We start from the raw sequence: 23,495 nt of genomic DNA, 5'->3' as shown, positions 1-23,495 counted from the left end.
CCAGCTGCTGGTGGCCCCAGGTATTCTTTGGCCTGTGGTAACATAACTGCTTGCTCTGTGTCTGTCTTTGCATGGCCTTCTCATCTCTGTGTCTTCTCCTCTTCTGTCTCTTACATGGACATTTGTCATTGGATATGGAGCCCACCTGGGTAATCCAAAATGATCTCATCTCAAGATTCTTAATGTAATCACATTTGCAAAGATTCTTTCTTCCTTACTAATAAGATAACATTCATAGGATCCAGGTATTAGGATATGGACTTAACTTTTGGGGGCCACCCTTCTACCCAATATGCCATGTGGCAATGAAATATGAGAAAGAGTGATATATTAAGTTCCAGATGTTCCTGAAAGAAAAATCTACTTGCCCTGGATTCCTTTTATCCCCTTTCTTTCTTTCTTTTTTTTTAAAGATTTTATTATTTGAGAGAGAAAGAGAGAGAGAATGAGCAAGGAAAGAGGCAGAGCAAGAAGCAGACTGATCCCAGGATGCTGGGATCCCGACCCAAGTTGAAGGCTGACATTTAACCAACTGAACCATCCAGGCACCCCTCCCTCTTTCTACTGACTGGGAGGTGGTAACTACTGGAACAACTTTGGGAGCCATGTGCTGAGGATGGTAGAATTGCCAAGATGGTTCTGATCCACTCACTTAGGAACTATGAAATAGGAGAGAAATAACTTCTATCTTATATAAGCCATTGGTGGTCATCTAATTAATGCAGATAATAATGTTTCAATAATAATACATACCTCTTAAGGTTACATGAGGATCACATGGATTAATAGAATGTGAAGCATTACCTGACATATAGTAAAAACTAAATAAACGTGACGTCCTCAGTGGTAGCAGCAGAGTAGGCTTGGTGACATTTAAGTATCATTGGCTAACTTTTGTATCTCCTAGAAGACCAAATGTATTGAGGTAAATGGCTTAGTGCTTTCATCTCAGCATTACAGTTAAAGAATGCCAAGCGTTCTGTCACTGAAAAGAAGATGCAGTTCAGCTTGGCGTACCAACTATTACCCTAGGAACTAATTTCATGAAAAGTTTCACCCTCAGCCTGAAAAATCGAGATCTCCCTTCCCTGTGGATACAAATTTTTTTAAGCTACAGGTCAAATGCTATCTTTATTAAGAACCTTTCCTCATCTCTCAAAACAGGAAATTAAAATCTCCATCCTCCTACAATACCTTCACCACACCTTTTTATTTAGGCTTTATCGCTTCTATCTTGTGCTATAATTGTTTATATGTACATCTTATCTCCCTCATTAGATTATAAATTCCTTGAGAGCAGTGTTCATTTCTGACTCATTTGAGCCATACCAACGAGTTCGCATGCTACATTTCACACAATGGATATTGAATAAATCTTACGAAATGTATCCCAAGACTTGATAATGTTGAAGAACAAATTTGCCTCACCACCTAGTTAGCTGTGTAATCTTAAACATGCTGCTTGACTTCTCTAAAGTATAGTTTCCACATTTGTAAAACGGGGCTATTGAGAATTAAACAAGGTAACATGGATAAAGGCCAACATAACCACTCAAAGTTAAGAAATTTGACATTTAGAACTTTCTTTCTCAGAAAGAGTAGTCTTGGCTATTAAAATTCTTACAAAGGGTATTTATTCAATATTTACGAGGAATGTAGACACAAACTAACTTCATACCCAATACTGAAAGGAGACTTTTACAATGAGCTAGCAGCACAGGAAAATCAGCCCCTGGAGAGAGGATTAGAAAGTGGGGGTGTCAGAGTTTTCCTTATGCCACGAAATGCACACAGGACAAGTGTTCATTTTCTGCCCACTAGTTCTTACTCTTAAGGGAGAGAATTAAATTTCACAACTTAGAGCCACAAATCAAAGTTCGTGTACCATATTTATTTTAGATACATAATTAATTATGCAAGTGCTAGCCTACATATCCAATTCATGAGGCTTGCAAAGTAGTCCTATCTGACCATTGAGAACCACAGCAACTTCCTCCATTAAAGACTGAAGCATCTTACAGCCCAGGCACTTTTGCAGTCCTGACCAGATCCAACAGAAGAAGCAAAGAGGAAAAGCAGCCCATTTCCATTTCATCCTTTGGCCCTTCTCTGAAACCTCACTGAGAAGAGTAAGTTTATTATCCAATTTCCATTGCCTCTTAAGAGCTTAATAATAGGGACTTATCTTACTATGACAACGTATTACAAATACACAGGATCAGTGCAGCAGTAACATGCCACTGGAGACTTTAAAGACTTTTAGGTATAAATCATGTAATTGTTGGCTTGGAAATCCATTGGAATTTTCTAGACTTCTTTGTAGGAAACCACAAAATGCTATAACCTAAATAAACTTCACTCAATACATGTAGAAGTTTTCATCTTCTGCTATTCACCCTACAGATTAATATGTTAGACTGCACCCTTGACACCAATGAACTTAAATCTAGAGGAGTAGAATTGAAGACTATACAAAGTAACAGGTCTACACATTGCTTATTATAAAACAACTAATCAGCCAGCAACTTTATTATATGCTGGGTGGTGTTAAGACACCCCCCCCCAAAAGAGTATCTGACAACAGGCCTGAAATGATATTGCCTTTAAGAATTATAATTTTTTCTAGAACTTATTCATTCTTTCAACAAAAATTAATTCAACACTAACAATATGCAAAGCACGTTCTTGATCTTGGTAACTCCCCAGAAGGCAAGGCTAACATAGTCTTTACCCTCATACAGTTTATAGCCTAACTGTAGGTCTTTCAAGTAAAGAAACAGGTGCAGCTTCTGAAAATGTACAAGTAATGTGACTACGTGTCTTCAGGCCCAAGTTCACTGACAACTACAGTGGACAGTTTCCAGCATGCTGAGAGCTTCCAACCTCCAGTTCCCCCATCTCTCTTCTCTTCGTGAGAGCTTTCCCTGAAAGCTTTCCCTTTCACTTGAAGAACTTCTTAGGTACAATAAGGAGCAGCCCAGAAGTGTGTTGTGGAAGAGGGTGATAACACCCTTGTAGGGGCAATCCATAACCCACAGAGGATGCAAGTTGGCCCCTGCTTTTCTGTCCTTGGGCAGGAGATTCTGAGGCATGGTCCTGATGGAGTCTCAGAGGGCCGTAGCAGCACAGAGTTTCAGTTGCCACAGTGATGGACATCAATGAACAATTTATTGCCTTTTCTTTCCCTAGACTTACTCTCCCCCACTGCTTCATCCGGGCTTCCAGAGATCACCTCCCAAATGGACTACCTCCACCCACGTCTTCCAAAGTCTGATTTGCAGAGACTCTGACTAATGCAATCCTACTCTATTTCTCCTCAGAGATATTCAATAACACTGGAATAAAACATGGATTCAGAGGATCACACATCTACCTTTTACCAACTGAACAAATTTTAAGGTGTTGTAAGGCTGGGAATTTGAATAAATAATTTGGATAAGAGTTAAGATCTGAGAGAGAGCTAGAGTGAGAGACAGGGCGAGTGGCAGGCTGGAATTATAAGCCAATCAATGCCAATAAAATGAAATGTAACAGAGTCTCTACTTGGTTCCAAAGAACCAATTATACAGCACAGGAGGAAGAAAATGAGGATTCAGAGACTCGAAGGAAAAGCATCAGGAGTCTGGGTTGACTAACAGTTGGAGGTGAGGGAGGGAGTCCTGCCCAACACTCTCGGGCCACAAACATGGGATCCCAAAAAGAGGAAAATTCTCATCACACTGCACCCAGATGTATACGTTCTCTTCTTTCCACACCTCTAAGAACTACAGTGACAAACAGGAGCCCAACCAGAAAACAAACAAGACAGTATAATGAAAGCTAGAGAAATCACCATGAAGAATTTGTGACTGGCCACAAGTGAAAGACATTTTAAAAAGTAAGCCTATAGAAGGAAAGATGTGCAGAAATGCGATCGGTCTAAACAAATACTTTAAAGGACTGTTGTGTGGAAGTGGGATTAGATTTAATCTATGTGAGTGTACCGAACCACTGAGTAAAACTTATAGGAGAGGATAATTCAACACATAATACGGCAGAGTGATTAAAAACAAACAGCTCTGGGGGTTCCTGGGTGGCTCAGTGGGTTAAAGCCTCTGCCTTCAGCTCAGTTCATGATCCCAACGTCCTGGGATTGAGCTCCACATCAGGCTCTCTGCTCAGCGGGGAGCCTGCTTCCTCCTCTCTCTCTCTCTGCCTGTCTCTCTGCCTACTTGTGATCTCTGTCAAATAAATAAATAAAATCTTTAAAACAAACAAACAAACAAACAAACAGCTCTGGAGTCAGTGACCTCAAGATGGCTGCATAACCTCTTTATACTTAACTCTGTCAGCCACAAAATTGGGAATAGCAACAATTTTCACTTTTAGGGTTATTGTGATTACCACATAATAATGCATAGGAAGCCCCAAGCACAGTGTAGCTTGTATTAAATGTTCCATAAATGTTAGTTATTTCAAACCTGAACTTGTTTCCGTCTTCATCAAAAAATTACACTAACTGGGGCACCTGGGTGGCTCAGTTGTTAAGCATCTGTCTTTGGCTCAGGTCATGATCCCAGGGTCATGGGATCAAGCCCCACATTGGGCTCCCTGCTCAGTGGGGAGCCTGCTTCTCCCCCTCCCACTCCCCTTGCTTGTGTTCCCTCTCTCATTGTCTCTCTCTCTGTGTCAAATAAACAAGTAAATAAAATATTTTTTTAAAAATTACACTAACCCCAAATCTGAAGAAATTCAGCACAGCAACTGTCAAACTGGTAAAGGAGGTATTTATAACTGGCTCATACTAGAGAATCACTGTGTTAGACAAGATGGACATGGTCGACTACATAAAAACTCGAAGCTACTACGTAGCAAGATGGCTTTCTCACTTGTGTGCCTGTGTGTGTAACTTTCATGACTGGAGGCAAAAGGTGAGAGTCCCAGACTTCAAAGGGACTTCCCTGAATTATACGAAGAGAAGGAACTGAATTGAAGAAATAATCTTGTCACTCTTCTCCCAAGACTCTGATTTTCACTACCTACATTAGTGTTGCACCACAGAGCAGAAGATTTCTCTATTTAAGTTCTACTTCCAGAAACATTTTAACTTACTGCTTCGGGATGACTATTTGCTTGCCAGATGTGTCCACTTGATAGGTATGGTAGATGATGAAATAGTCACATGTCAAATGAGCACAGAATCTCAGAGTTGGACATTTCAAGACCAAAGGGACCAACCCTGAGGAATACCTAAGCCACCAGAAGGGGCTATCTTCTCTTCATTCCATCCCTCTGGGGGATGGCTTCCTGGGTTCTCTACTACTTCTATGTTTTATCACACTGATGGTAATAAAGGCACACATAAACCTGTCTTGCCTGCATTTATATTAGCTTTTCCTCCTAAAAGAGAATGCACATGTATCAATAGAGCACAGGCTTCAGGAAAAATCCACATCAGAGAAGAGCTTTCTAGAGAGTTGAGGGCAAGGGAGGTAGGGAAAGAAATGTCTAAGGAACTAGGGGGGAGAAAGGAAAACCAAAAGACTATAAAGTCAACAAAACAACTGCTATAAATTAGTATGATTGAGAAGGATTAAATTTTATGTCAAAAAATGGGACCAGGGGCACCTGGGTGGCTCAGTGGGTTAAAGCCTCTGCCTTCAGCTCAGGTCATAATCCCAGGGTCCTGGGATTGAGCACTGAATCAGGCTCTCTGCTCAGCAGAGAGCCTGCTTCCCCCTCTCTCTCTGCCTGCCTCTCTGCCTACTTGTGATCTCTGTCAAATAAATAAATAAAATCTTTTTTTTAATAATGACACCAGTGATAAAACATGCTGATATTATGTGTCCCTGATATGTTTGCAAAGAGAAGGGCAGTGAACCTCTGTGGTATTCCTTGTTTTGTTTGTTTGTTTGTTTGTTTGTTTAAGATCTAATTTATTTATTTGACAGAAAGAGAGAGAGAGAAAGAAAGCACAAATGGCAAGAGGCAGAGGGAGAAGCAGATTCCCCAGTGAGCAGGGAGCCCGCTGCGGGGCTCAATCCCAGGACCCTGCAATCGTAACCTGAGCCGAAGGCAGATGCTTAACCAACTGAGCCACCCAGGCGCCCCCCTCAGTAGTATTCATCTCAAAAATTTAACCGCAGCCTAATCATGATAAAAACATCAGGCAGACCCCAAATGAGGGAAATTCTACAAAATACCTTGCCAGCATTCTTCAAAGGTTTCAAGGTCATGAAACACAAGGAAAGACTGAGAAAATGTCAGAGACCAGATTAGACTAAGAAGCAGGATGACTAAATGCCCCATGGGGTCCCAGATGGGATCAGGAATGAGAAAGGGAGAAGAGTCAAAAAACTGGTGAAATCCAGAGGAAGTCTGGAACTTAGCCAATAGTAATATACAGAAGGTAATTTCTTAGTTTTGACAAATACACCATGGCTATGGAAGAGGCTGACACAAGAGGCAACTGGGTGAAGAGGAACCCTCTACAGTAGTTTTACAACTCCTCTGTACGTCGGAATTTATTCCAAAGTTTAAGGGTTATCTTTAAAGAAAATAGATAGTCTTTGACCAGGAGAGGAATTTTGCACTGGCAAGAGAAAGCCACTGCCCATCGGTTAATATTAGTCTGATTGTGTGGTTTCTACTGGAAAATGGCTGTCAATAAGGTTTTAAATAGCCCTTGGAAAGTTGTTGTTAAATCTTGGTTTCCTCTGTTCCTACGGGAGGCAATGTGACATAATCAAAAGAATATTTCGCTGTATAACTTTGGGTATTGGAGAGAATCATTTTAACCCGTTTGGAGCTCTGGTTCCTCATTCCAAAAACTAGAGGAGTTGCACTAGATTAACTTTGAACTGTCTAGCAGATCTAAAATTGTAGGATTCGCTCAGACAAACAACAGACTATGAAAAACAAAACTCTTTCCAAATTAATTTGAGACTATCATTTGTATGGCTGAGGCCAGAGGAACTGAGGTGTAGCAGAACCGTGATACACTATTGTTTCTTCACCTTATCTAAAAAATAACAATGAGGGAGGGTGCTCTGGAAACTTGGCCAAGGAGTCTGGAAATGCAGGGGTGGCGATGCTGGGAGGCCAGTCCATGAAAAGAACAATGATTTTTAAAACCAGAGGGTACAGGGGGAATACATGCAGGCAGAGAATGGTGAAATGCAAGAACTGTGAAATCTATGTGAAAAGACAAGGCATCTGGGACAAGAAGGCACACTTCTGGCTGCTGAGCAGTCTGAAGACCAAGGCAAGCCCACCGCAGGGCATTATCCACTGGGACTCTGCCACGACAGGGTTCCAAGAATCATGACAGAAGAGCCAGAGCTTTAAGATAAAAGGAAAACGTATGGAGAGGGTGGTTGGGTTATGGACATTGGGGAGGGTATGTGCCAAGGTGAGTGCTGTGAAGTGTGTAAGCCTGACGATTTACAGACCTGTACCCCTGGGGCAAATAATACATTATATGTTAATAAAAATAATTAATAAAAAATACTTAATCTTGGGGTAAAAAAAAAAGATAAAAGGAAACCCTCAATCCACAGTTTTAAAAAAGGGGACCCTCCTTCTCTGATGATGAAGGAAGTAAGAAAAATGGTTCAGTCTTAAACTAGAGGTAGAAAAATCAGAGCAACCTAGCAGGGACAATGACGGAGAGTATTAGATTACAGGAAAAGCCAGCCTTCCAGGGGCGGGTTGGAGCACCGGAGTGATTCCTACTTTGAATCAATGCCCGCTGAAAAACATGACACCAAGCATCTGTATAGAATTACCTCTGGGCACGGAGTGTTACCACGGGGCTGCCTCAATGATCTTCATTCGTTAAAACAATTTGCTTCGCTGGGAAAGAGGAAAAGGAAAAAAGGTGGCCACCCACCCTGAAGGTTGTCTTTGAAAGATTCCTCTCCCCTGAATTACAGAGGAATAAGACTGCCCCACCTCGTGGCGGTAGGTATGGAGGGGCCCTGAAGAACCAAGTTCTATCCCATGACCCCAAGGAACATTTGGGTCTCTCATCTGAAAGAACTGAACGATTAGTTTTGGGATGTCTAGCATGGGCCAATGCCTGGAAAACAAGGAAAAAGCAGAATCCTGCCCTCGAAGACAGTACAACGTAAGAGCTGAGTCAAATATGTTAAAAGGAAATACATTATGCCTTTCGATGATAAGTAAACTGTCATTTCTATCATGATTTGAAACACTTCCCATTTATTCTCTGGAGAGGTTTCCAGCCTCAACTGAGCTCTGTGTGGTTCTCCGTGCATTGTTCTCGTTATTACCCACCCCTACTCTCACCAGCCAAAGACAAATGCCCTTTGAGGCTCAAAGCGGTTAGGTGACCTACTTAAAATGACACAGCCAGTGAGCCGCACAGTCAAAACCTGAACCCCATGCTTCTTCCGGTACAGAGACAGATTTGTTGCCCCCATTTGCCTTGGAAACTTGTCTTTTTATCGTTAATGCTCCATCCACACCGCAAGTTACTCATCGGTCGCACCGCTGACTCTCCTTCCTGGTGGCTGTATGGCGAGTCCGTCCTCAGTGAGGACCCTTGAGGGAACACCTCACATGCTCTGAGTGAGGGGAGAGTCCCTAGTGAGTGGTTCCATCAGTGCTTCCAATGGCCAGTGTCTCTCCCACGGCCGGTTTTATGTTAATTTCTCCATGTGGAGGAAAAAAATGGGAGTTCTTATTCAGAGACCGATTTAACTCAAAAAATATTTATTGGGCTTGTCACTCTCTCCACAAGTTTCTGAGTATGAAGAAAATGAAATATATATATTCTTATAATGAGAATTGGGTGGGAAAGTGTCCATCACAGGGAATGAAACAAGGAAAACATTTGCCAAATGTGAAAAATACTTCCCTTCCCCAAGGTAGGAAGTAGCACAGCCTGACTTGGGCCTGGGGACCTGGGGAATCCCTTCTACTTTCTCTCTCTGGAATTTTATCCCACATTAAAATTGTTTTTCACCATTATGAGAAGGAATGCTTCCACTGTGTGTTCAAAGTGAATGCTGCTTTAAAATTATTTTTATTGGGATGCCTGAATGGCTCAGTCAGTTAACCATCTGCCTTAGGCTCAGGTTGTGATCCCAGGGTCCTGGGATCAAGCCCCGCATCGGGCTCCCTGCTCAGTGGGAAATCTGCTTCTTCCTCTCCCTCCCTCTGCTCGTGCTCTCTCTGCATCAAATAAATGAATAGGATCTTTTAAAAATTAATTAATTAAAATTATTTCTATTATTATAAGTACAAACAAATTATGAAATTGATTTGAACAGGCTTTTAAATGCTGGTTTTAGTTTGTTTCTTTGCAGATTCCATTAATCCTTCCTAACAGTTGAATTATAATCGGTCTCCTATTATGGCCAATGTCTCAACTGATATTATCAAGTTAACTCTAACATTATACTTAGAAAGGAACTCTAAGACAATTGTTCATTATTACATGTCATCCAAAGTGACATTTTAAAAGCTAAGCAAACAAATCATTATCACCCTCTTGGAGATTTTACAAAGGTAAAAAGCTGATAACGAAACACAAATCTTTACAGCATAGTTGCCCCAGGAATACATAAATAAATATTTGGCTGTATTTATTAGTTTGGAAAGTAGGCTTTCAGAGTTCATTATCAAGATTTCCTTTCAACAGATAGACTATCATCCAGCAAAACAAAAATTGAAACTACTCTTTCCCTGTAAATCCTTCAATGTGTAAAAGAAGAAAAACAACAAAGAAATTTTTGAAAGACTTTTCAGTGGACACATTTACATGTGAAAGTTTCACACTGAATAAAGTTGTGTTTTTTTTTTAAGATTTTATTTATTTATTTGACAGAGATGACAAGTAGGCAGAGGGGCAGGCAGAGAGAGAGAGAGAAGAGGAAGCAGGCTCCCTGCTAAGCAGAGAGTCCGATGCGGGACTCGATCCCAGGACCCTGAGATCATGACCTGAGCCAAAGGCAGAGGCTTTAACCCATTGAGCCACCCAGGTGCCCCCACACTCAATAAACTTTTAACATGACTTATTTTAAGACACAAAAATAATCTCGGGCCCTTATGTCACATAATAAAAAAAATAGATATGTATTTCTTACCTCTGAATTTCTTGGGAGGGTTGGTGAGGTCTCCCGCCTCTGGATGCACCACACATCTGTCATCCACTAACCTGCAAGACAAAGCATATTGATACTGATAACCTCGTCATGTTCAGAAAGCACAGACCACATGTGGCTACTGTATACATACTTACTCAGAGTATGAATACCATTTTTCACTAAGAAACTTTTTAACAATCATAAATTTTTAATAAGATTTTGTCATAAAGATACTAATTGAAGCAGCATTTATGAAACTGAAAAATTTTGCTAAGTGGAAGGAAACCGGTAACCAATCATGATATAAACAAATGACGGAATACTGTAAAACTATTTAAGTCTATTTTTAAAATGTACTGGCCTGCAGAATATTTATAATATGTTTATGAAAATAACTGGTAGCAAACCAATAAGATATCACACACACACACACACGCCCTCTACACATACACATATAAGGAATGGAACACAGACACCAAAATATTAACAGTGGTCAGATTACATAGTTTTGATTTTCCTTTTTTTTTTTTTTCTATGTGTGTGTGTTTGGCGGGGGAGGGGTGGTTGTTTGTTTGTTCATTTGTTTGTTTTTTAACAAGGAATGTGTGAGTTCAGGAGATCATACAGGGACCGTAAAGTGAGTGGTAATGAGCTCTCATCCCTCATTCCAACCCTGGGTCAGCTGCTTCTTAGCTATGTGACTCTGAGCCTCCTTCTTTACACCTGTAGAATAAAGATACCTACCTCATAGCATTGTTAGGACAATTACATGATTTAATATCTCTAAAGAACCTAGTACAGTTTCTGGCACATAGTAAGTCTTTAAATAAGTCTTTAATAGCTAAATAAAAATCAAGGACCTTGCCTGACTTATTCTTTACCATACGGTCTGCTTCTAGAAGAATGTCTGACATACACTAGGTACTCAATGAATACTAATCAAATGAGCAAATCACCCTTATAGTTATAAAAACATATTTAATTCTTATTAAAATATTCATTAAAAGCTAATTTCTAGGACAATATCAAGAGAAGAGTTGAATCTCTGACCTGAGAGCCAGGAGACATGAACCTCCCATTCAAAGAGAATTATCTAACTACCAAAGCTTATTCACTAACATTCATTTTCTTCACTGAGTAAGTGGCAGGAGTAACTGGATTTTTTTCCAGGATATTGTAAGAAGCATGTGAATTAGTTCTAAATTTGTGAATTCATTTGAAAGGAGGTGCCCAAGTTGCAACAAATCAAAACACAAACAAACAAAAACATAAAACCAAGATCACTAGTATCATCAATAGTGTCATGCATCAACCCAGCACTGAGTAAACCCCAATTTGTGATCAAATGTCCCATTGAATTAGGATGATAAACTAAATCAAAATGAAACTTCTGGTTCCTGATTTATCTGGTTACCCAAAGCAGACACTTCCTAAATCACCAAATTTTTCTATGGCGTCCAATTTCTACAAAACAAAATGTTAACTTGGTCAAGCAATATGGTTCTTTGATTTTTTTTATATATACTTCATTCACACTGGCTTACTAACGTGGTTTTATAAGAGTTGCCAAGCATGCAAGATATTCCTTTTAAAAGTCTTTAAAACTGTTTTTCTTAGAAACAGGAAGTCACATTGGGTCAAGAGAAAGTAAAGCCAAACCTCCACAATATCCAGCTTCAGCCTAGAACACTGAATGTGAAAGGCTCAGAGAGTCCGGAGAATGTCACAACATAATACTTAATTTTTCTTAAAAGCTATGAATTAAAAGGCAGCTTTTCTAATTACTTAAAACATGTTAAGAATTCAAAATATAATGATCAAAAATGATCAAAAACGATAATCTTTTTAGAAAATTATATGAAAAGCAGCATTGACATTCTACTCATTCTTTGTGCCTACCCATTCCTCCAGAAATACAGAATCATGCTATAATGCCTACTAAGAGTCCCTATCTGCAGGGCTTAATCATCAAGAGGAAGGGGTAAAATTGAAGCTATACGTCAGATCACAGTGCATTTACATACTTGCGCCTATCCTCAATTACATGATAGCTCAGATTAAAACATAATACCTAAGAATGACTTCAGTTCTAAGAATTAGTCCTATTCATTATAGACAAACATCTGTGAACATCACAAAATCATTCCATCATGAAGACTTAAATAATTGCAAATGAGAATGGAAGAAAGGAAAAGTTGGGGACAGGAAGCGGGGGAAAGTGAGGAGTGTGAGTCTGTTACAAAGACATAGACAATCATTGATGTTAAAAGTTAAATAGGATTTTGATGGTATTTATTGGCGCTACTTCTTCATTACCCCATAGCCTCTTCGTGAGTACCTCCAAGGTCAGAGTATTCATCATTTACCATCTTTCTGAGAGTATTAATATCAGAGAGGTGTTTTATATGGAGGGGAAATAGCACCCCGTGTTTCCCTTTACTATACTTATCACATTTTCATTAAATTGCTTGCTTAATTGTCTGAATCTTTCAATAAATTGCAGCTTCATGAAGTCAGGAACTGAATCCATCTTGTTTACTATTATATCTTTGGCAACTTTGAGAATGAGTTATAGTAGATATTAAATATCTATTACATGAATAAATGAGTCAGTGAATAAAATGAGACTTGCTTCCCAAATAACTTTCCCTTTTCAGTCCCAGTTCTTTCCTCTGGAGCTATGTAAACTAAGTTTTCTTTTTCTGGGATGAATAAGATGATTTCTCTCCAATTCTTTTTCATAACGATATTTATCAAGGAGCTCAACGTCCTTTCATACACCTCAAGTGTCAACCTCCCCCTTAAATACAATTCTAGACTCTCTGCATGAGTCCAGATATACCCTCCAATGGCTCCTCCACAGGGGACTCTTCACCAAGAATCTGTATTTTTAAAAAATCTCTCCAAAACTCTTGTTTTTTATTCTGGTCATGATCTCAGGGTCATGAGATTGAGCCCCAAGTGGGGCTCCATGCTCTCTGGGGAGATTATCTCCTGAGAATCATGAAAGATTCTCTCTCCCACTCCTTCTGCCCCTCCTGTTCTCTCTCTCTCTCTCTCTCTCTCAAATAAATAAATAAATCTTTTTAAAATCCCTCTCCTTCCTTAAATGGATCAGGAATACCTATTCTGCATTCTCATTGTACTCTAGGCTATCCTCTATCAATAAAACTTTTCACGTTCCATCATAATTTTCAAACATAAGTCTCTAATGCTATGAATTATAAGTTCCAAGAGAGTCAGACCATTTCTGTTTTGTTCACCATAACACGCCCAACTTTAAGCATTAGGCCTCAAACATGGAAGATACTAAATAATTATTGAGTGAATGGGTGACTTTTTGAATCACTGAATTGGTCAATAATGTTATTTTTGGTAAGTCAAATAAACAGTAAAAATAACTGGAACCAACAAACAGTTGCCTAAATGTAGATACAAGGAAGGGTGGGAAACATTTCCCATCCAGATGTGTTTCAGAAAATTATCAAAAATATCAAATCCTGAACAAGGCCAAGATAGCCTGTTTTAAATAACTGTAACTCATATAGCCCCTTTCAACCCAATGAAAAAATCTCAAAGACATAAAGTTGAGCTTAAAAGAAGCAAGTCCCAAACTAGTAACTGCTATATAATTCCATTTATATTGAAGGGACAAAACTAAATAGCAGCATTTTAGAAATATGCATGGAATATAAACAAATTGGTGTATAAAAATACATGGCTATCAGATTTTTTAAAGATTTCCAAAAGAAAGCAAATTATCCTTTGATCTCCAGTCCCTTATTATTCCCCCAAATGTAAAGAAAATGTCACATAGTAGGCAAAATATGTTAGTCATGTGAATAAAGGGAAATCTTACAAAAACGGAGTGAGGAGACTAGAAGGGGAAACCATACCACTCAAGGTCAATTATATAAAGAATTGTCAATTATAGACCCCAACAAAAAAAAACCATCAAAAGAAATAATCATTAATTACAGGACCCAACAAGAAAAGTTGTACACACTGCATCTCCTATAAGAAATCAACCACCCTTGAAACTCAGCCATTAAGAAATTATCATAAACCTGGACTCGTGCTTTTCTCCAATAGACTTTCATTCAAAACAACCCCTCCCAACTTCTTCCTCCTTCTCCATAAAACAATGGTTCTCCCCTTTGTTTGTTGGACTTGCCTATGGTTTTGCCACTGCTTGCCTGATCCAAATTGCAATTCTCTGTTATCCCCAGATAAACCCAATTTTGCTGATAAAATAACTTTTATTTTTTTTTAAAGTTAACAATTGTACCTTTTTCCTTCAGAAACCACGAAAGAAACTATTTCCAGTGTGAATACTTTATAAAATAAGTATACTATTTTCCTGCTGTTTCCCCACTGTGTGTACCTGGATCCTCATACCATTAAGAGATATAGTTCACTTCTAATGAAATGACTCTGAAGCACATTTAAACGAAATGAATTTAGGGGGAAAGAAAAAGTGTGGAATCCCCTGTAGATATTATCAAAAAGGTGTACTAAGAAAGGGGGTTAGAATTGTAGCTAGGTTCATAAGCAGGATGGAATGCTCAGGTCATGATTTGAGTTCCACATCAGGCTCCTTGCTCGGTGGAGAGCCAGCTTCTCCCTCTGCTTGCTCTTCCCCCTGTTTGTGTTTACTCACTCTCTCACTCTCGCTCTAACAAATAAATAAGGAAAATCTTCAAAAAAACAAGAAGGTGGAGGAGGAGAAAGAGGAGGAGGAGGAAGAAGAGGAGGAGGAGGAGGAGAAAGGAATTGCCCTCAAAGTTCTTCCAGAACTTGACCACAAATAACTTTATCCCCAAATCTGGGTTCACTTTGTTGGCCATATAGAATTTCTCATAAATTCTGCAACCCTTTGGCATCTTACCTAAACTATCCCTCCTCCCCACACATCCCCACCACCTGCCACCCTACAGCCCCCACAACCCGGGCACATATTCACCTCCCTCTTTCACCTTCATTTAGAAGCAGCACTAGAACAGAAGGAAAAAAAAAAAACAAAAAACCCTAAGTTTTAATCCTTGTCTGCCACTACAAAAACAGCTGTGCCTACACTGGTCCTTTAACCTCTCTGTGCCTTATTTCTTAAATGGGATAGTTGTGATCTCCCAAGTTCCTTCCCTTTCTGTATTTTTTTTTCATTTCTTCCATTTTGTAATTAGAGCTGGCCTGTGGTAGCAATAGCAAACTCTGACATTTATAATATTTTCAGTGTAGAGTGAATGTTTAACTGTTTAGTATCAGTGTTTTTATTTTTCAAATATTTTATTTATTTATTTGACAGAGAGAGAGAGAGATCACAAGTAGACAGAGAGGCAAGAAGAGAGGAGGAAGCAGGCTCCCTGGTGAGCAGAGAGCCTGATGTGGGGCTCAATCCCAGGACCCTGGGATCATGACCTGAGCCGAAGGCAGAGGCTTTAACCCACTGAGCCACCCAGGCACCCCAGTATCAGTGGTTTTAAGTTGATGTATTATTTTATCACTCCAAGCAAAGTAAGAGTATGTGATTTTGTTCTGTTCACTGACCATTGTCTTAGAACATAGTGTCAAAAGATCTTAAGATCTTGGGGCGCCTGGCTGGCTCAGTCATTAAGTGTCTGCCTTCGGCTCAGGGCATAATCCCAGGGTTCTGGGATCAAGCTCCCAATCGAGCCCTGCATCGAGCCCCAGTAAGCCTACTTCTCCCTCTCTCACTCCCTCTGCTTGTATTCCCTCTCTCACTGTGTCTCTCTCTGTCAAATAAGTAAAAAAAAAAAAAAAAAAAAAAAAAAAAAAAAGATCTTAAGATCTTGCCATTTAGTAGTATGGACATTTTGTACTTACAGGACTCAAGTTGCACAAGTAAGGAACCAATCTCAAGCCTATAGATTCTTGTTTAGATGCCTAGTAATTTTTCTCATAATTCAGAGTAACTAAACAGAAAATTCTTCAGATGTCCAATTTCATACCTTATAACTGATAGGTCTCTCAAACATATCCCTACCAAACCATGAATAATTCAAATCCCATAAAGAGGGAAATAAACACTGTTAAAACTTTCTGCCAAAAAGTGTTCTACTTTATAAATGCAAAACAGATGCAACATACCAAATTCACTCATCGCTATATTCCTGTTTTGCCTGTCTCTAGTGACAAGAAGAATTAATTTCACTTTCGTTTGCCATTTGAAACATGTGGTTTTGGGCCCCTGGGTGGCTCAGTCAGTTAAGTGTCTGCCTTCAGCTCAGGTCATGATCCCAGGGTCCTGGGATCAAGTCCCACATCAGGTTCCCTCTGCTCAGAGAGGAGTCTACTTCTCCCTCTAGCTCTGCCTGTTACTCTCCTTGATTGTGAGCTCTCTCTCTTTCTCTCTCAAATAAATACATAAAATCTTAAAAAAAAAAAAAAAAAGCTAATGTTCTCCTTAAAAAAAGGAAAACGAAATGTGTGGTTTCTAAAGGTTAAACAAACAAAATAAAAGAGTACCTTCTTTTATTTTTTTATTTTCTTCTTTTATATGCTTTACTACAATAACATTTTTTACTAATACAAATATTTTAAGCTTAAATATTAAAAATATGCTTAATTCCATATTAAAGTATGTTTGCTGCTGCTAATATTTCTAAAACTGGTTCCTTCCAAAGTTGAAATTGTCCTTGCTCTTAGGTCTTGAAAATGTCTACAGTTATTTTTCCATGAAAGACCAAATCAATTTAAATCACATTTAACTCATAGTATAAACTCTCAATGTTGAAGTACTATTGTGTGGAAGCTCCTAAAAAGACTGGGTGAATCCTTGTGTTTAAATTTTTTGATCACAGCTATCACTTCATGTGAGTGACTTAAAGACCTTTTAGAAAGGGCGGTGTCGTGTGGACTCCAAAGGCAATGACGTCTTGCACATATGATCCTTTTTAGAAATCACTGTAGGAAGCCGTCATTTTGTGAAGCAATTACCTTCAGAGCATAGATGCTGATGAAACTGGGAGTGGGGGAGAAGATGGGGAGACAGTAAATTACATGGTGCCTTTCAAAGGGAAATGTGTAACTAAGAGTTCAGAGAGAATTTGTCCATATATTTTGAAAACTTAAAGCCCTAATCCAGCTAAAGAAAGAAATCATGGCTTTTTCTTCTCGGATCTTCCTTCTGCATCTGATAACTTCCTTTTCTTGATCCTCTCTCCCCTGCCTCCTTGACCTCTTGGAATCCAGAAATGTTGCAAGTCAGTTTGTGCAGCATTTTCTCCTAGTCTGCCTATTACTGTTTTCATAAAAATCAAAAGCATTTGCAAAATGCCTTCCTCCAGATATGAATGAGCATCTCTCTATCAGTTGAGATCAATTATTTAGTGATGCTGAGTTGACCTTAACTACTATCAGTTCTCAATCATCTGCCAAGAGCTAGAAAATCACTGGCCCTAGAAAAAGTGACTCACAAGGCAAAGGTTCAGGTCCAGAGGCTTACTCCTACCAGACTGACATTCCTTTCTGAGTTTTTGCCACCTAAACCAATTTGGTACCAATTTGGAGGTGTTCTCAGGAAAAAAAAGTCATAAAATGGAAAACTCACCCTGTGACATTCGTTTCTTCTAAGTATAGACACCTACCCCGCCCCAGACTTCTACTGCTTTTAGTCATTGCGACCTTCCTTGAGGACTGCAGGAGGAGTATTTTTTTTTTACACTTATTTATTTAGTTAGTTAGTTAGTTATGTAAGTAATCTCTACACCCAACATGGGGCTCAAACCCTAAACCCGAGATCAAGAGTTTCATGCTCTTCCAAATGAGCCAGCCAGGTGCCCTCTGAAGCAGTGTATTTTTAATCTTTATACCCTCACTACGTAGCACGGTGACTAGCATGCAGTCAGTACACAAAAAATAACTGAATGAATGAATGGGTACTTCATTCCTCAATGAATTGAATGAGTGGATCAGGAAGGTCAAGAAACCAAATTGCAAAAGACAAAATGAGGTTGATGATGAAATAGCAGAAAGATCATAGGCAGGAAAGATAAAATAAATATGTGATGATGATACAACTAACCGTTCATCCCTGGCTCATCCCCCCAGCAAATCATATAGTAACATTTAACTACACATTCTAGAAGGGAATGGCTAAAAGAGATTTCAAAGAGTAAGCCAATCACTAAGGGCTCCTAGGCAAAGCAGAACATAAATTAGCCAAAAATACTTCCTTCTTTGGAAATCTTCAGAGCACAATGCTATTGGTGATTAAGTTTTGTAGCTGTAAGGACATGCCTCATCCCTGTTCCTTTAAGTATGCTACCTTCTCCAAACGGAGATGAGTATGAGAATCATCTACCACTTCCTGGCTAATTACACATAAAAGAGAAACATACCTAGGAAGAAACAGTTGGCAAGAGAAGTTCCCTGGCCAGAAAAACCTCTGGCAGCTATAGACCAATTCCCACAATTATTCTAGCATGAGAACCTGGATTTTTTTTTTTTTCTTTTCCAGAAAGTTGAAGGGTATAACAACTTCTTTGTTAAAACTACAAGCAGATGACTCTTGTTTTGAGTCAATAAGGACCTGGGACATTTCTAAGAACTACCAGGAAAGGGAAGAGCTCAAAACTTTTAATAGCTTCCAACATTAAATTAACAGTGGCTAAATGTGAATAAATGGGAGTTAAAAAAACAACAACAACACAGTTGTCATTTTAAAGTCACACTTATAATCGGGAGGGATAGAATCAATGGGCATAAGACCCCCTTTTAAGCTTTTTCTGTGCAGGAAGAAAATAATCCCAGACATACTTGTGTTATTGGCAAGGGTCTAATTGTAGCTGAAATGAGAGATATATCCTCTTCTGGAGTGTTTTAATTAAAAAGCAAAGACCTCTGTGGGATGGGGTAAATGAATTCTAACCTGAAAATAAAGCAACACCCATGACCTCTGAAAGCAGAGCCAACTGAGGGTAAAATCAAAGATAAACAAAAATAAGCAGAAAAGTCTGACAACTGAAGAAAGCTACGCATGCATGTGTTGAATTATTTCCCTTGTTTCCGGGCCAGGCAAAAAAAAAAAAAAAAAAAAAAAATTCTAATTCCTGCAGACAGAAATAGTAGTACTCCTAAGTTAGATGTTGTATTTAATATTAGGTAATGAATTTATCTCTAAATGCAAGGACACTCTTAATCCTAATACTAGTTCTTCACACAGTGATCATCATAACCACACATAAAAGTTCCCTGAGAGACATATAGACTTCTGCTAGAACTGTACAAAAACTGGATAATAATAATTTTAACAATATGTTTCCTTTTAAGATTCTAGTATCACAGTTGTATCAATTTTATACTGAACATGTGTTATTGGAATGTTATTTCTCCGGCCTAATTATAAAATTCAGATCATACTAGTATTAACTTTGTAGAGTTGATTTGAAAATTAGCTAATCTGATAATGCAAAATACCTGGTCCAAAGTTAACATTCACTAAAGGTTAGCCATCATCATCATGAATATTATTGATTACAAATGCCTAGCACAAAGTACATACTCAGTAATTATTAACTATATTCACCATCATTACTATTTATTATTCATATTCATAATATTCATCATTACTATTTATTATCACCCTTAATTGCTGAAAGAAGTTAACCATTAAGGTAATCACTTTAGAAAAAAATTTATTTAAATCTCTTTCTCAGGAAATTCATTCCACAAACATTTACTGAGCAGTTACTATGTGCAAGGCATCGTTCTAAGAGCAAATAAAACCAACACTCACTCTTACAGGGGGTAGCAGGGAGTAGACAAATAATAATCAATAATAAATCCATAAATTTTTCAGTGTGTTAGGGGATAAATGCAATAGAAAAAGAAGAAACATAAAACATGCTAAAAGACTTAACGGGCCTGAGGAAGATATCTGAATTCTAGGCAGAGGGAACAGCCAGTGCAGACCCTCCAGTGGGAGGATGTTTGGCATATTCAAGGGCCTACAAGGAAGACATCACTGCTGAAAACAGTGAGGAAGAAGGTAAGCTACTGGAAAGGAGGTCAGAGAGGTCAAGGATTCAAAGGCCACATCCTATAGGCCTCCTGGGTCATCGTAAAGACCCAGGCTTTTACTCCAAGTGAGATAGGAGCCACTGGAAGGAGCAGGGAAAGGTCAGCGTGACCTGGCTTATTTCTGGAAAGATCTCTCTGGTGGCCAAGCTGAGAGCAGACTGGTGGGAATGAGGAAGATACTACTTTAGAGACTAGCAGCCATCCAAGTGAGAAAACACATCCATAAATGTGTCCCATATAATCAACACTCTGAAAAGAAGAGCAGGGAAATTCAAAAGAGATGTGAACAGCTATTCTCTCTTTAAGGGTTATCATATTGGTTTTATGGTGGAATTATACATGCAATTTAGTATTTACCATAAATAAGGTGTGGTCAAGTACTTCAAGGCCAAAAAACTAAGCAATGCCAGGCACAGAGAAAGCACATAATAATTACTTATTTAATTTAGTAAATCTAAATTTACTCAACTTCTTGGTGGGAAATATTATTCAAATATATTTAATAGGAAAATGACATAGACCTGCTGCTCATGAGGCACATTGATACACACTAATTTATATTCACTCATCATTTCATTATACAAATACAAATGACCACCCACTACGTGTCAGGTATCACATGAGATTCTAACCGAATCTTTTAATTAAGACTTCAAGAAAAATAATAACGGTGTGGAAAGAGTCCACATAAGTTCACATTTAGTTACTGAACCTGAAAAACAGGTCAGGATGACAATCTGAACATATTAAAAATCAAAGTTTTAAAAGTTAACACTCTAGGGGTGCCTGGGTGGCTCAGTGGGTTAAAGCCTCTGCCTTCCACTCAGGTCATGATCCCAGAGTCCTGGGATGGAGCCCCACATTGGGCTCTCTGCTCAGCAGGGAGCCTGCTTCCCCCTCTCTCTCTGCCTGCCTCTCTGCCTCCTTGCGATTTCTGTCTGTCAAATAAATGAACAAAATCGTTAAAAAAATAAATAAGAATAAAAGTTAGCACTCTATCACAGAACTGATAGTCCCCTGCTCAGCATGAGTCCACAATGAACCAAACAGAAAATTACAAGCATTTTGCCTTTAAACAGTAAGTCAACTTAACTTATCCAAATATATCTTAGGGTTTTGAATGTATTTGAATCTTAAGTGTTATTCTAAAACCTTCATGATAATTATTACAAAAATACTCCTATTCTTTTTAAAGAAAAAATATATGACTTATTAGAAAACCAATATCTGGTGAAATAGATCTTCAAGAATAATTGAAATTGCAGTCATTTGGAATCTTGGTCATCAATACAGAGTGTTTTCTTCTTTAGTAAAGCACACAGAAAGTTGTTTCAACAATCCCCATACATTCCAAAGTACTTCCTTCCCCAACCAAAGTCAGCCTGCTCTGGTTCCATTTACGAGCCCTGTCAAGGACAGTACACTCAGCCCACGCCAACATGCTGCTGGAGACACCACAAGGCAAGTGAAAAGCTAAAGCCAGACTTGACATCACATTCAGTAAATCCAAATGACTGCCTCTACATTCTGAAGAAAGCAGCTTTGTGATAGATTTCACAAGATTCCTATAATGCTCTCCTACTTCTTCCACCCTTTGCACAAATGTTGGTATTTATTCTCTTAATCCTCAAAAATTCTGCAAGATGCAAGTCCTTCCTTTGAGGACCTATGTTTCTTTGATGATAATATCCAGAAAACCAATTGCTCGGTAAGGGACACTCAATGGACCCACTGACATCCAAAGACCACAATATCAACCTTAATTAAACTATCACATATGAAATGTGTCTTAGACATCTGTTATGTTTTCTCCTGCTTCTTATAGAAACTTCCCTTTCCCACCGAATAACTCTTTTTTTTTCTTTTTTTAAGATTTTATTTATTTATTTGACAGAGAGAGACACAGCGAGAGAGGGAATACAGCAGAGGGAGTGGGAGAAGGAGAAGCAGGCTTCCCGCGGAGCAGGGAGCCTGATGTGGGACTCGATCCCAGGACTCTGGGATCATGACCTGAGCCTAAGGCAGACGCTTAACAACTGAGCCACACAGGTGCCCCTCCCACCAAATAACTCTTAAGATGGCATGGTTAAGAAGCAATGGGATCCCTCCACAACTCAAGGGAGGGTATGAAACCTAGCCGGGCCCCCTCTCTCTCCCATCACACCAGACAACAGTGCTTGGTCCAAAGGAGAGAACACAGCCCCAGCAGGGCCCAAGTGCCTCTATAGAAGCAGATATGAACAATGAAAGGAAAAGGGAGGGTTCTATCTCCCTATAAAATCAAGCATTATGAGAGAAAGTGTAGGCATAGAACTGCCAGAAATCATTTTTCCTCACCATGAGTGGAAAAAGTCTTCCAGAGAATAAGTCCTACAAGAAGGACAGAAGTTAAGAAAAAAAAAAGAGAGAGAGAGAGAGAGACATAATCTTAGTCTCCTCAAGTGAACCCTTGGTCCCCTCAACTGAACCCTTAGTCCCAGCTGAGCCAGAAGGCAGAACCTCCTCTTGGACTCCCCAGTAATGCAAACCAAAAAGCTCCTATTGTGCTTAAACTACTTGGGTTCCTATCCCTTGCAAAAGAAGTAAAAAAAGGTCCTATAGAGTACAGAACTGGTAAAGTATAAGCAACCAGAAGATTCAGATTAGATGAACCACATACCAAATATGTCCAAAATCAAATATGTCCATTTTAGGGTGCCTGGGTGGGTCAGTGGGTTAAGCCTCTGCCTTCGGCTCAGGTCATGATCCCAGGGTCCTGGGATAGAACCCCACATCAGGCTCTCCGCTCAACAGGGAGCCTGCTTCCTCCTCTCTCTACCTACTTGTGATCTCTGTCAAATAAATAAATAAAATCTTTTTAAAAAATGTCCATTTTATTCAACAAATACTCATTGATTACGAGCCAGGCACTGTGCTAGACACTGAGGAAACAACAGAGTGCAATACAAACCAATCCCAAAGCTTCCAGCTTCATGAAGAGCTATTAGTACACATTAGCACAAGCATTCCCAAGCTTGGATCCAATGGCTGATCTTCAGGGAGTCTTGAACACCATCAAACGCACATAAACTCTTGTGTTTTTGTACACTTGCTTGAATTTCCTCAGTCTCAAAGTGACATATGAGCCCCAAAAGATTAAGGAAAACTCTTAGAACACAAACATACCTTAGAATCCAGACATCTCAAAGTTTTTATGGAAATTTTCATCCCTTAAGCTTAGCACAGTTTTGTTCAGAGAAGACACTTTACAGAACAGGCATGTGACAGAAACCTCACTCTCTTTTAAAATATATTTTGAGGCTAATTCCTTTAATAATTCTTTTTCTATAGAAATAAAACTAACAGCTAATAGCTGATTGTCTT

General features: G+C 39.0%; 1 protein-coding gene across 2 annotated transcripts in view; it reads right to left on the bottom strand.

Annotated features, from left to right (window-relative positions):
* The window catches only part of ITPR2 (inositol 1,4,5-trisphosphate receptor type 2), a 483,190-nt gene that overhangs the window by 438,350 nt on the left and 21,345 nt on the right, over positions 1-23,495 (bottom strand). For both annotated transcript variants that reach the window (XM_032855216.1, XM_032855215.1), the window contains exon 2: positions 10,092-10,162. In XM_032855216.1, coding sequence (XP_032711107.1) covers positions 10,092-10,162 — 71 coding nt within the window. The remainder of the gene's footprint in view (positions 1-10,091; positions 10,163-23,495) is intronic.

This window comes from Lontra canadensis, unplaced genomic scaffold (assembly GCF_010015895.1).
Source record: "Lontra canadensis isolate GAN:19392208 unplaced genomic scaffold, GSC_riverotter_1.0 scaffold9, whole genome shotgun sequence".
Lineage (NCBI taxonomy): Eukaryota > Metazoa > Chordata > Mammalia > Carnivora > Mustelidae > Lontra > Lontra canadensis.
This window is presented reverse-complemented; position numbering and strand designations above follow the sequence as displayed.